The sequence below is a fragment of the Salmo salar genome, chromosome 15 (assembly GCF_965601325.2).
Source record: "Salmo salar chromosome 15, fSalSal1, whole genome shotgun sequence".
NCBI lineage: Eukaryota > Metazoa > Chordata > Actinopteri > Salmoniformes > Salmonidae > Salmo > Salmo salar.
Genome location: NC_138305.1, coordinates 15,306,425 through 15,321,654, shown reverse-complemented (window position 1 = coordinate 15,321,654; position 15,230 = coordinate 15,306,425). Strand labels below are relative to the sequence as shown.

Here is a 15,230-nt window from a genome sequence, read left to right as displayed (position 1 = left end):
AACTACAACTCATTACTGCTGACCAGGTATAACTACAACTCATTACTGCTGTCCAGGTATAACTACAACTCATTACTGCTGACCAGGCATAACTACAACTCATTACTGCTGACCAGGCATAACTACAACTCATTACTGCTGACCAGGTATAACTACAACTCATTACTGCTGACCAGGCATAACTACAACTCATTACTGCTGACCAGGCATAACTACAACTCATTACTGCTGACCAGGTATAACTACAACTCATTACTGCTGACCAGGCATAACTACAACTCATTACTGCTGACCAGGTATAACTACATCTCATTACTGCTGACCAGGTATAACTACATCTCATTACTGCTGACCAGGTATAACTACATCTCATTACTGCTGACCAGATATAACTACATCTCATTACCTCTGACCATGTATAACTACAACTCATTACTGCTGACCAGGTATAACTACAACTCATTACTGCTGACCAGGTATAACTACATCTCATTACTGCTGACCAGGTATAACTACATCTCATTACTGCTGACCAGGTATAACTACATCTCATTACCTCTGACCAGGTATAACTACAACTCATTACCTCTGACCAGGTATAACTACAACTCATTACCTCTGACCAGGCCCCAGGCCTCCAGTGTGCAGGGCAGGGCAGTCTGTTACAGGGCCGTCTGCTCTCTGGTTTCTCCCCACTGCAGTACTTGCTGTGGACTGAGCGATTGGTCCCCTCATTGAGGAACTGGACACAGCGAACCGTCCGGATATGGAAACCCAAACTGCCACATGTCTTAGTGCAGTGCTCCCAGTCCTCTGAGATCCATCTGGAGAGATAATAACAACCATAGTTAGAACAGGATAGAAGCCATAGAGGAACCATACAGTTACAACCATAGAGTGACACCTATATGGTTGTTCCTCTCCTCTTATAACTATATAGGTGTCACTCTATGGTTCCTCTCCTGTTGTAACTATATAGGTGTCACTCTATGGTTCCTCTCCTGTTGTAACTATATAGGTGTCACTCTATAGTTGAACCTCTATGGTTGTTCCTCTCCTGTTGTAACTATAGAGGTTCAACCATAGAGTGACACCTATACAGTTACAACAGGAGAGGAACCATAGAGTGACACCTATATAGTTACAATAGAAGAGGAATCAGAGTGACAACCACAGAGTGACAACCACAGAGCTACAACGAGAAGAACCATAGAGTGACCACCATAGAGTGACCACCATAGAGGTAAACTAGGATAGGAACCATAGAGTTACCACCATAGAGTGACCACCATAGAGTGACCACCATAGAGTGACCACCATAGAGTGACCACCATAGAGGTACACTAGGATAGGAACCATAGAGTTACACTAGGATAGGAACCATAGAGTGACCACTGTAGAGTGACAACCATAGCGGTTCAACCATAGAGTTACACTAGGAGAGGAACCATAGAGTGAATAGGAGAGGAACCATAGAGTTACACTAGGAGAGGAACCACAGAGTGAATAGGAGAGGAACCATAGAGTGACCACCATAGAGTGACCACCATAGAGTGACCACCATAGAGGTTCAACCATAGAGTTACACTAGGAGAGGAACCATAGAGTGACCACCATAGAGTCGGCCAAGGTTATTGTACTGAACCCCACTCTGCTGCCTGGAGGTGTGTTGGGTCATTGTCCTGTTGAAAAACAAATGATAGTCTGTCACGTCCTGACCAGTATAAGGGTTATTTGTTATTGTAGTTTGGTCAGGACGTGGCAGAGGGTATTTGGTTTATGTGGTTCGGGGTGTGTGTATTATGTAGAGGGTAGTTGATTTATGTATTCCGGGGTTTTTTGGTCACTGCTCTATGTTAGTCTATTTCTATGTTCTTTCTAGTTAGTCTGTGTCTATGTTTAGTTAATTGGGGTGTGGACTCTCAATTGAAGGCAGGTGTTGTCTAGTTGCCTTTGATTGAGAGTCCTATATATTAGGGTGTGTTTGTGTTTGTAATTTGTGGGAGGTTGTTTCTTGTTTAGCTGTCATTGCCTGACAAGACTGTCTTTTTCGTCGTTCATCATTGTTGTTATTTTTGTATACGTGTTTGTTTGGTTTTCCTTCTTTCACCTATTAAAAGAAGATGAGTATACAACCCGCTGCGTTTTGGTCCTTCCCAGACGACAACTGTGACATAGTCCCACTAAGCCCAAACCAGATGGGATGGCGTATCTACGCAGAATGCTGTGGTAGCCATGCTGGTTAAGTGTGCCTTGAATTCTAAATAAATCACTGACAGTGTCACCAGCAAAGCACCCCCACACCATCATACCTCCTCCATGCTTCACAGTGGGAACCACACATACGGAGATCATCCATTCACCTACTCTGCGTCTCACAAAGACACAGCGGATGGAACCAACATTTAAGAAAAAAAAATCTAAAATCAGACCAGAGGACAGATTTCCAACAGTCTAATGTCCATTGCTCGTGTTGCTTGGCCCAAGCAAGTCTCTTCTTCTAATTGGTGTCCTTTGGTAATGGTTTATTTGCAGCAATTCGACCATGAAGGCCTGATTTACACAGGCTCCTCTGAACAGTTGATGTTGAGATATGTCTGTTACTTAAACTCTTTGAGGTGTAATCTAAGGAAGCAGTTAATTACCAATTTGAATTTATGAACTTATCCTCTGCAGCAGAGGAGCAGCAGAGTAGGTGTGTCCTGTCGGGCGGTGGGTGTAGCTGGTGCATGAAGTCAGGCGCAGGAGAGCAGAGATGAGTGAACCACACACTTTACTTGAGAAATAGCACACAGTAAACATACCAATGTGCGAACAATAATGGTTGCCACAAAACACAGGTGAAAACAGCACCCGGAAAACAACAGCCGTAAACGTACCGACCTGAACAATAAACAATCACACACAAAGACATGGGGAAACAGAGGGTTAAATACATGACCAGTAATTGGGAAATGAAAACCAGGTGTGTGGGAAACAAAGACAAAACCAATGGAAAATGAAAAGTGGATCGGCGATGGCTAGAAGACCGGCGACGTTGACCGCCGAGCGCCGCCCGAACAAGGCGAGGAACTGACTTCGGAGGAAGTCGTGACATGTCCAAACTCAACTGGCCCCTACATCCCGACGTCCCCTGAATGCCCATCTGATAGCCTGCTAGCCGCGGCCCGCTAGATGCTAGCCGCGGCCCGCTTGCTGTCTAGAGCATATTGGACTGTTAGCTCTAATAGATCCATTGGCCAATTTCTTGGGCAACCATACCTATTTTGCCAATTGGACTTGGACCCCTCTGCTACTCGGAACCCTACTAATCCATCAGGACTGGTCTATCGATGTCACCGCACGCGGAGGCTAAAACAGACTTTCCTCCGTCGAGACGTCCCTCTAAGGCCCTTCTGCTAGCTTGCTAGCCCTGGCCTGCTAGCTGTCTGAATCGCCGTGTCTCCAGTCAGCCCAACCACTCACTGGACCCCTATGATCACCCGGCTAAGCATGCCTCTCCCTAATATCAATATGCTTTGTCCATTACTGTCCTGGTTAGTGATTGTCTTATTTCACTGTAGAACCTCTATTCCTGCTCAATATACCTTAACCAACCATTTAGTTCCACCTCCCACATATGCGGTGACATCACCTGGTTTAAACGTCTCTAGAGACAATATCTCTCTCATCATTACTCAATGCCTAGGTTTACCTCCAATGTAATCACATCCTACAATACCTTTGTCTGTACATTATGCCTTGAATCTATTCTATCGCGCCCAGAAACCTGCTCCTTTTACTCTCTGTTCTGAACGTAATACACAACCAGTTCTGATAGCCTTTATCCGTACCCTTATCCTACTCCTCCTCTGTTCCTCTGGTGATGTAGAGGTTAATCAAGGCCCTGCAATGCCGAGCTCCATGATGTCCTAGCCGTGTCTGAATCCTGTGTTAGGAACACCACCAAAAACCCTGAAATTTCCATCCCTAACTATAACATTTTCCGACAAGATAGAACTGCCAAAGGGGGTGTTGCAATCTACTGCAGAGATAGCCTGCAGAGTTCTGTCTTATCCAGGTCTGTAGCCAAACAATTCGAGGTTCTACTTTTAAAACTCCACCTTTCCAGAAACAAGTCTCTCACCATTGCCGCTTGCTATAGACCACCCTCTGCCCCCAGCTGTCCCTTGGACACCATATGTGAATTGATTGCCCCCCATCTATCTTCAGAGCTCGTGCGGCTAGGTGACCTAAACTGGGACACCTCGGCCATCCTACAATCTAAGATTGATGCCCTCAATCTTACACAAATTATCAATGAACCCACCAGGTACAACCCCAAATCCATAAACACGGGCACCCTCATAGATATCATCCTGACCTACTTGCCCTCCAAATACACCTCTGCTGTTTTCAACCAAGATCTCAACGATCACTTCCTCATTGCCTGCATCCGTAATGGGTCTGCGGTCAAACGACCACCCCTCATCACTGTCAAATGCTCCCTAAAACACTTCAGCAAGCAGGCCTTTCTAATCGACCTGGCCCGGGTATCCTGGTAGGATATTGACCTCATCCCGTCAGTAGAGGATGTATTCTTTAAAAGTGCCTTCCTCACCATCTTAAATAAGCATGCCCCATTCCAAAAAAAATTGAACCAGGAACAGATATAGTCCTTGGTTCACTCCAGACCTGACTGCCCTTGATTAGCACAAAAAACATCCTGTGGAGTACTGCATTAGCATCGAATAGCCCCCGTGATATGCAAATTTTCAGGGAAGTTAGGAACCAATATACACAGGCAGTTAAGAAAGATAAGGCGAGCTTTTTCAAACAGAAATTTGCATTCTGTAGCACAAACTCAAAAAGGTTCTGGGACACTGTAAAGTCCATGGAGAATAAGAGCACCTCCTCCCAGCTACCCACTGCACTGAGGCTAGGAAACACTGTTACCACCGATAAATCCACTATAATTGAGAAATTCAATAAGCATTTTTCTACGGCTGGCCATGCTTTCCACCTGGCTACCCCTACCCCGATCAACAGCCCTCCACTCCCCACAGCAACTCGCCCAAGCCTCCTCCATTTCTCCTTCACCCAAATTCAGATAGCTAGTTCTGAAAGAGCTGCAAAATCTGGACCCCTACAAATCAGCCGGGCTGGACAATCTGGACCCTCTCTTTCTCAAATTAGCTGCCGAAATTGTTGCAACCCCTATCACTAGCCTGTTCAACCTCTCTTTCGTATCGTCTGAGATTCCCAAAGATTGGAAAGCTGCCGCGGTCATCCCCCTCTTCAAAGGGGTAAACACTCTAGATCCAAACTGCTACAGACCTATATCTATACTACCCTGCCTTTCTAATGTCTTCAAAAGCCAAGTTAACCTCTTGAGGATACCCTAGGATAGGGGGCGCCACAGCGCATTTTGAAAAAAAATCGTTCCCATTTTCAACGGCCTACTAATCAAACTCAGAAGCTAGGGCATGCATATACTTATTATATATGGATAGAAAATACCCTAACGTTTCTAAAACTGTTTGAATGGTGTCTGTGAGTATAACAGAACTCAAATGGCAGTCAAAACCCCGAGACCGATTGAAACAGGAAGTGGAATTCTGAATTGTGGACTCGACTTCTCATCTTTCTCTATTAATCACACCGTTAACAATGGTTCAGTGAGCACTTCCTATTGCTTCCACTAGATGTCGCCAGTCTTTTCACAGTGGTTTGAGCCTTATACAGTCGAAACTCAGTGAATGACACGCATTGGAAATTGGTCACAGGGAATGGGCCATCACCATTATGACGCCGGCGGCCATGTCTACCCCCACCTTTGGAAACAGTTTTAACAACCCTCCAGACGAGCTTCAATGCCATACAACTCTCCTTCCGTGGCCTCCAACTGCTCTTAAATACAAGTAAAACTAAATGCATGCTCTTCAACCGATCGCTGCCCGCACCTGCCCGCCCGTCCAGCATCACTACTCTGGACGGTTTTGACTTAGAATACGTGGACAACTACAAATACCTGGGTGTCTGGTTAGACTGTAAACTCTCCTTCCAGACTCACATTAAAATGAAGCACATCTGCTTTATAATGGATGTAGAGCCTAATTGGCATACATATGCAGCACGTTGTCACAGTATCCACAGAAGGTGGCGCCTCTCCTCGGTCGGGCGGTGCTCGGCGGTCGTAGTCGCCGGCCTACTAGCTGCCACCGATCTATGTTTCTGTGTTTTTTGGTTTTGTCTGTCTAGGTCCGCACCTGTTCCTGGTCTGTCATTAGTGAGAGGGGTATTTAGTGTGTCCTTTGTGTTCAGGAATTCGTGCGGGATTGTTTGTATGTCTAAGAGGGCAGACGTTAGTTAGCGCTGCCTTAGTTTCAGCGTGTTACATTTCTGTATTGTATTTGCCGGGCTGTGCCCCGTGCGTTATCGTTTTGGAACGATTTTCCTCTTTGGGTGTTGGCTACCTTATTTTTAACGGTGGAAATAAACTTCTGCACTACCGGACCTCAGTCTCCTGCTCTTGACTCTGCCCCTTTCCTGCTCCTAAGAAAACGTGACACACGTGAATTCCATAAAAATGCACCTTTATAACAAAAGCATTACATGCATCATCTACTAAATCGGGTGTAAAACCTGGTGTTTTTATCTAGTAAGTCTGAAACCTGAAGGTGTTTTCACTGCTGACCTGAAGGTGCTCCGCGAAACCTGAAGGTGTTTTCATCTACTAAATCTGAAACCTGAAGGTGTTTTCATCTACTAAGTCTGAAACCTGAAGGTGTTTTTATCTACTGAGTCTGAAACCTGAAGGTGTTTTCATCTACTAAGTCTGAAACCTGAAGGTGTTTTCATCTACTAGTATTGTGTAAAACCTGTTTTAGCGTTTTAGTGTTGTTGTGTGCTGGTGGCTATACTCACTGTGGCTGCGTACAGTCCTGTAGGTTACACATTCTTCTGATGGGTTTTGGCTTCTTGCTGACATCACAGTATCCCCGGTGGACCATCTTGCTGTCACCCTTTTTCCTGCAGCCATACTTAGTGTACTGGAACCCTAGGGGAGGAAATGGAGAGGAAGACGTAGGAATACCACTAAACTATTAGAACAAAAGGTGTGATCTAGAAGCTAAAAGGGTTCTTTTTTGTCCCCATAGGAAAACCCTTTGAAGAATGCTTTTTGGTTCCAGGTAGAACCGTTTTGGTTCCAGGTAAAAAATGTTGGGTTCATTGTAGAACCATTTCCAGAGTGTGTTCTACATTAAACACAAAAGGGCTCAACCTGGAACCAAGAAGGATTATACAATGGGGACTGCTAAAGAACCATTTTGGAACCATTTATTCCAAAAGTGTACAGTAGAATTATAAGCCTGAACTAGATATTGCTTTTTGAGAGACCCACTCACATACAACACAGGGTCTAGAACACTGAGACCAGCTCTAGAATTGTATCTCCAACACAGGGGTCTAGTACAGTGAGAATAGCTTTAGAACCTTACCTCCAGCACAGGGTCTAGAACACTGCGACCAGCTCTTCAGGGCCCATTCGTAGGTGTCCTCCTGAATGACGTTGTTGTTGTTGACGGGGACAGAGTCTTCATGGATGATGTATTTATACATCAGGGTAGACCTGGTCTCGTTATCCTGAGGGATTATCTAAATAGGAAACAGAATCAAGGAAAGGGGAGTTTGAGTTTTGGGAGAAAGTACATTCAAACATTCATGAGAGTTATATGCAGATCTATGCAAACCTTATGTCTTAGAAATCAAAAGATATGGGCTGCATGATGTGAATATACTGTAGGCTATTGATGATTTAAGAAAGTTGCAAAAAAAGCTTGCGCTCTGTTCCTTGCCTCAGGCTGCACAGCTGTTCTCTTCATTAAGTGATCATATTTTCACCCATCAGACTATTCTCAATTTAATCTTGTCTTTACTAATATGCAAAAAAAAAAATAGATATAGAAGGGCCCATTATCAAAAGAGCAGGAACATGGGCAGGGGAAAAATACATATAATCCGTGTGCACTCAAATAGCGAATGGATTCCCCTCGCTTTCCCGCCAGTACGTTTTTCAATGATACAGATTAGGCTACTTCGGATTTATAGCGGAGAATGTGCTTAATATGAGCAGCTGAGAAATAAATATAAGAACACTTATTTCACTCCACGCATCAACCACAATTTGAGGAGCATGCTCCCGCTGCGTGACATGTGATATTCCGCCAAACTCTGTATGTCATGGGCTCTCCAACCCTTTTCCTGCAGCTACCCAGTGCTTAATTTAGGAAACCTAGTGAAATCTGTTAGGGGACTGAACATATTTCACTAAACTGTTGACAGCCCCTCTGCACGCTCTAGAAAGGAATAAAGGAGAGAGAGGAGGAGATGGAAACGCATGGTGCTGAGATATTCTGTATAGCTAAAGGTAATGTGTCACAATATAAAAAATTCCCTATTCCCTATTACTATTCAAAATCAAATACAAATTCACTATAATTCTAGGCTAACTCTGTAAGCTGCCCTTCACAATCAATGAACCAAGAGCATCACCTAGGGCTATACGTTCTCCCCCAGACTCATGGACAGAAAGTGTGGAGCATAGCATAAGGTAACCAGTCCATCCAGTATGAATAATAACACAGTCCACACACAAAGGTGATTATTCCAATTAGTGTAATTTTGGAGTATAGTCGATCAGATTCACATTAAAAAAATATATAATAATCATTTTATTAAAAATAAAAAATAAATCTTGACATTTTCAAACAGTACCTTTATATTTTCCAACAGGGTTATACATTTGGGTAAGGTTTTTTTCTCGCCTGAGTAGTCTCGTTTCACTGCCAAAAATAAAATTAAACCATCTAGTGTTCAGCGAAATAACAACACAATATCAAATACAGGTAGCCTAGTCAAATAATTAACATACAATCACAACCGTTACTCTCTCACGTGAAACCTTCACTCTTGCGCAGACATTTAGAAATGAAACATGACAGTTTGAAAAATAAACCACGGGAGCTTTTTGAGAGAATAAAGACGACTTTCGAGTAGTATGACATGTATAAAAGCAACAGATACCATTAATAATATTGTGGAGGACTTAATTCTTCCTGCTGCCGCGGATATGGCTGGGACAATGCTGGGGGAAAAGGCCAAAAAAACTATACCGACAATTCCTTCATCAAACAACATTGTTTCATGACGCATCAGTGACATGGCAGATGTTTTGAAATAATTACTGCTTCGCATACAAGCCAGAGAATTATATGCGTTACAGCTGGATGAGTCAACAGATGTGGCAGGCCTGGCACAGCTCCTGGTATATGTCCGTTACGTGTATGGGGTGTCAATTAAGGAAGAAATCCTCTTCTGCAAACAACTGGAAACAAGGACTGTACTGATGGCACAAAAGCCATGACAGGGAGAGTGGTACTGCACATGCAAGCAGTTGCTCCCTAAACCACTTGGGTACAGTGCAGCATCCACCGAGAGGCTCTTGCTGCTAAGGGAATGCCTGACAGCTTGAAAGACGTTTTGGCCACTACAGTGAAAATTCTTATCTTTGTTAACTCTTACATCTAGACGTTCCGCTAGCGGAACACCTGCTCCAATATCCAATGATAGGCGTGGCGCGAATTACAAATTCCTCAAAAATACAAAAACTTCAATTTTTCAAAAATATGACTATTTCACAGCATTTTAAAGACAAGACTCTCCTTTATCTAACCACACTGTCCGATTTCAAAAAGGCTTTACAGCGAAAGGAAAACATTAGATTATGTCAGCAGACTACCTAGCCAGAAATAATCAGACACCCATTTTTCAAGCTAGCATATAATGTCACAAAAACCCAGAAGACAGCTAAATGCAGCACTAACCTTTGATGATCTTCATCAGATGACACACCTAGGACATTATGTTATACAATACATGCATGTTTTGTTCAATCAAGTTCATATTTATATCAAAAAACAGCTTTTTACATTAGCATGTGACGTTCAGAACTAGCATAACCCCCGCAAACTTCCGGGGAATTTACTAACAATTTACTAAATTACTCACGATAAACGTTCACAAAAAGCACAACAATTATTTTAAGAATTATAGATACAGAACTCCTCTATGCACTCGATATGTCCGATTTTAAAATAGCTTTTTGGTGAAAGCACATTTTGCAATATTCTAAGTACATAGCCCAGCCATCACGGGCTAGCTATTTAGACACCCGGCAAGTTTAGCCTTCACCAAAATCAGATTTACTATTATAAAAGTTTGATTACCTTTTGTTGTCTTCGTCAGAATGCACTCCCAGGACTGCTACTTCAATAACAAATGTTGGTTTGGTCCCAAATAATCCATCGTTATATCCGAATAGCGGCGTTTTGTTCGTGCGTTCCAGAAACTATCCGAAATGGTAAATCAGGGTCGCGCACATGGCGCAATTCGTGACAAAAAAATTCTAAATATTCCATTACCGTACTTCGAAGCATGTCAACCGCTGTTTAAAATCAATTTTTATGCAATTTATCTCGTAAAAAAGCGATAATATTCCGACCGGGAATCTCCTTTTCGGCAAATAGAGGAAAAATCACAAAGACGGGGGCAGCCAGGGCACGCGCCTAAGCCCACAGTCCCTTGATCGGCCACTTGAGAAAGGCGATAATGTGTTTCAGCCTGGGGCTGGGATGACGACATTCTGTTTTTTCCCGGGCTCTGAGCGCCCATGGAAGACGTAGGAAGTGTCACGTTAGAGCAGAGATCCTTTGTAAAAGATAGAGATGGCAAAGAAGTTCAAGAAATGGTCAGACAGGCCACTTCCTGTAAAGGAATCTCTCAGGTTTTGACCTGCCATTTGAGTTCTGTTATACTCACAGACACCATTCAAACAGTTTTAGAAACTTTGGAGTGTTTTCTATCCAAAGCCAATAATTATATGCATATTCTAGTTACTGGGCAGGAGTAGTAACCAGATTAAATCGGGTACGTTTTTTATCCAGCCGTTAAAATACTGCCCCCTAGCCATAACAGGTTAAAGCAAGGCTCCTGAACTCTTGTGTATTTTCTGAATTATGCAATGATATGGGCAGCGACCATGTAATGCTTTTACAACATCAAGGGGCAAAGTATTGACACATTCTTTTAATTGAGAGATGAGCTTAAAGTTTTCTTTACTGACCATAATTTTCACTTGTCTGACCGCTTGCGTGATGACAAGTTTCTCACACGACTGGCCTATCTGGGTGATTTTGTTTCTCGCCTGAATGATTTGAATCTAGGATTACAGGGACTCTGCAACTATATTCAATGTGCGGGACAAAATTGAGGCTATGATTAAGAAGGCTGTGTGTTTTCCCCAGCAGCCCTGGGACCCCTTTTTCTGACAGTCCTTAAAACCATTTTCTAACCAACGCATTATATTGGATACTACCCTCATGAAGTACATTTTCTAATATAGCAGGCCCAAAAAACTGAAATGTACCATGTTGTTGGGGAAAAAGCTATTTGAAAGTCTAGTTTTGAAATAAGACGTCACCAATTACTGTTCCAAATTTTTTTTTTGTTGTCTTACAGGAATTATATACGGTGCCTTCAGAAAGGACAGTGGTTCTTCCTTTAAAAGTTGCATCATACTGCAGAATTCTATGGCAGGATGTCAGCCATTAATGCTAGTTAGTGCTAGTTTGACCACCAGAGGGCATCTTTGAGAAGCCTTTGATAGCCTTCAATACTGACTGCACAAGAGAATTTAAAAACTTTTTTGTAAGAATATAGTATATGGGATTGATTTAAAAAAATGTAGCTTAAGTAATTTAATTAATATTATGGTGTTTCTATTCCAAGAAAAAGGAAAAACAAAACCCTCAGGGTTTCCATTAGGATGGAACGGAAAATATAGCGCTGTACAACGTAATGGTCAGGAGTAGGCTACAGTACTTAGAGCATAACATTTCCACACCCTATTTGTAGTCTACCAATACTCAAATGGAAATTCAGTGAAAATAAAAATCTCATAGTTTTATCAAGACCAGTCCCCATGCTTGTCTCAGAGCAGCATGAAACAGTGCTGAAATAGTTGACCACAGCGGGTAGGCTATTGCTTCAAATCCTATTGCTTCAAACTTCAAAATGCTCTTTAAATAAATAAGACCTACATCACTTTTAACCTCTTGACGGTCGCCTAGGATAGGGGGCGCTACAGCGCTTTTTGAAAAAAAATGGTGCCCATTTTAAACGGCCTACTACTCAAACTCAGAAGCTAGGATATGCATATAATTAATACTTGTGGATAGAAAACACCCTAAAGTTTCTAAAACTGTTTGAATGGTGTCTGTGAGTATAACAGAACTCATATGGCAGTCAAAACCCCGAGACAGATCGAAACAGGAAGTGGAATTCTGAATTGCGGAGTCAACTTCATCTCGTTGCTTATAAATCACACCGTGAGCAATGGTTCATTGAGCACTTCCTATTGCTTCCAGTCTTGTCCCCAGTCTTTACAAAGTGATTTGAGTCTCCTACTGTGAAAACTGACTGAATGACACGCTGTGGAACGTGGTCACATGAGGAGGGCCATCACCATTATGACGCCGGCGCCCCTGGCTACCCTCCCCTTTCGAAACGTTTATAAAGACAATGCAATCGTCCCCCTTGAATCTTATTGGAGCTCTGGTTGAAAAAGGCCCTAAAGATTTATGTTATACAACGTTTGAACGAACCTAAATAAGAAAAAAATGCATTTTGCTGAAAGAGTAGCCCCGCGCAGCCTTCAGAACGCGCTAACAAGAACAAGCTATTGGAACATAAAGGATGAACTTTTTCGAAATACATTTGTTGTGGACCTGGGATTCCTGGAAGTGCCTAAGGATGAAGATAATCAAAGGTAAGGGATTATTGACAATAGTATACAAGACTAGATTTATATGCGATTGTTCCAAGATGGCGCTGACCTGTATTGCTAGCCTATTGTTCTGAGTATCGCATCCCCTTTTCGCAAAGTGTGATTACCCAGTAAAGTTATTTTTAAATCTGGCATTACAGGTGCTTTCAAGAGATATTCATCTATAAATCTTAGAATGACAATATTACATTTAAAAAATGTTTTCGAATAGTAATTTAGTAAATTGTAGCACTGTTTCACCGGATGCATTTGAGGGAAAATAGTTAGTCAACGTTACGCGCCGATGTAAAATGCTGTTTTTATATATAAATATGAACTTTATTGAACAAAAGAATGCATGTATTGTGTAACATGATGTCCTAGGTGTGTCATCTGATGAAGATTGTCAAAGGTTAGTGCTGCATTTAGCTGTTTTTTGGTTATTTGTGATGCATGTGGTTGGTCGGAAAATGGCTATGTGGCTACTTTTACGATATACTCCTCTAACATAATCTAATGTTTTGCTTTTGCTGTAAAGCCTTTTTGAAATCGGACAACGTGGTTCGATTCAGGAGAGGTGTATCTACAAAACGATATAATTTGAAAAAAAAATGAAAAAAAAAATATTACATTTTGTTATGCTAATGGTGATAGGATTTTTCGCTGGATGTCCGTCCCGTAGCCCGACCAGGGGTTAACAGCACATTACTCAACACTAGTGAAACTCATGCCACCTACAGTATATCGAAAGATAATTTTTTCAATGACGTGACTCTGTGCCAATAATTTCATTTAGAGGATTGGAGGATTCTAAATTAATATCTAAGGGGCATTTTTCGTTAGGGCAAATCTGATCTGTGAGAATATCTAAGTGGGCTTTTATATGGGGCAGCAGGTAGCGAATCCCTGAGCTGACAAGGTAAAAATCTGTTGTTCTGCCACTGAACAAGGTAGTTAACCCACTGTTCCTAGGCCGTCAATGCAAATAAGAATTTGTTCTTAACTAACTTGCCTAGTTAAATAAAAAAAATATATATATACAGTCGTGGCCAAAAGTTTTGAGAATGACACAAATATTAATTTTCACAGTCTGCTGGCTCAGTTTGTATGATGGCAATTTGCACATACTCCAGAATGTTATGAAGAGTGATCAGATGAATTGCAATTAATTGCAAAGTCCCTCTTTGCCATGCAAATTAACTGAATCCCCCAAAAATATTTCCACTGCATTTCAGCCCTGCCACAAAAGGATCAGCTGACATCATGTCAGTGATTCTCTCGTTAACACAGGTGTGAGTGTTGACGAGGACAAGGCTGGAGATCACTCTGTCATGCTGATTACATTTACATTTTAGTCATTTAGCAGACGCTCTTATCCAGAGCGACTTACAGTATTGAATGCATACATTTCATACATTTTTTTTATTCTCTGTATACTGGCCCCCCGTGGGAATCGAACCCACAACCCTGGCATTGCAAACACCATGCTCTACCAACTGAGCCACAGAATTCGAATAACAGACTGGAAGCTTCAAAAGGAGGGTGGTGCTAGGAATCATTGTTCTTCCTCTGTCAACCATGGTTACATGCAAGAAAACACGTGCCGTCATCATTGCTTTGAACAAAAAGGGCTTCACAGGCAAGGATATTGCTGCCAGTAAGATTGCACATAAATCAACCATTTATCGGATCATCAAGAACTTCAAGGAGAGCGGTTAAATTGTTGTGAAGAAGGCTTCAGGGCGCCCAAGAAAGTCCAGCAAGCGCCAGGACCATCTCCTAAAGTTGATTCAGCTGCGGGATCGGGGCACCACCAGTACAGAGCTTGCTCAGGAATGGCAGCAGGCAGGTGTGACTGCATCTGCACGCACAGTGAGGCAAAGAAGCCACTTCTCTCCAGGAAAAACATCAGGGACAGACTGATATTCTGCAAAAGGTACAGGGATTGGACTGCTGAGGACTGGGGTAAAGTCATTTTCTCTGATGAATCCCCTTTCCGATTGTTTGGGGCATCCAGAAAAAAGCTTGTCCGGAGAAGACAAGGTGAGCGCTACCATCAGTCCTGTGTCATGCCAACAGTAAAGCATCCTGAGACCATTCATGTGTGGGGTTGCTTCTCAGCCAAGGGAGTGGGCTCACTCACAATTTTGCCTAAAAACACAGACATGAATAAAGAATGGTACCAACACATCCTCCGAGAGCAACTTCTCCCAACCATCCAGGAACAGTTTGGTGATGAACAATGCCTTTTCCAGCATGATGGAGCACTACTAACTAAGTGGCTCGGGGAACAAAACATCAATATTTTGGGTCCATGGCCAGGAAACTCCCCAGACCTTAATCCCATTGAGAACTTGTGGTCAAT

At 42.5% G+C, this 15,230-nt stretch overlaps 1 protein-coding gene across 1 annotated transcript in view; it reads right to left on the bottom strand.

The window, feature by feature from the left end:
* Positions 1-15,230, bottom strand: part of adamts3 (ADAM metallopeptidase with thrombospondin type 1 motif, 3) — a 435,600-nt gene that overhangs the window by 56,639 nt on the left and 363,731 nt on the right. Inside the window, exons 18-20 of the mRNA XM_045695469.2 lie at positions 7,482-7,638; positions 6,907-7,039; positions 617-824 (exon numbers count right to left, since the gene is read on the bottom strand). Of these exons, the coding sequence (XP_045551425.1) occupies positions 617-824; positions 6,907-7,039; positions 7,482-7,638 (498 nt within the window). The remainder of the gene's footprint in view (positions 1-616; positions 825-6,906; positions 7,040-7,481; positions 7,639-15,230) is intronic.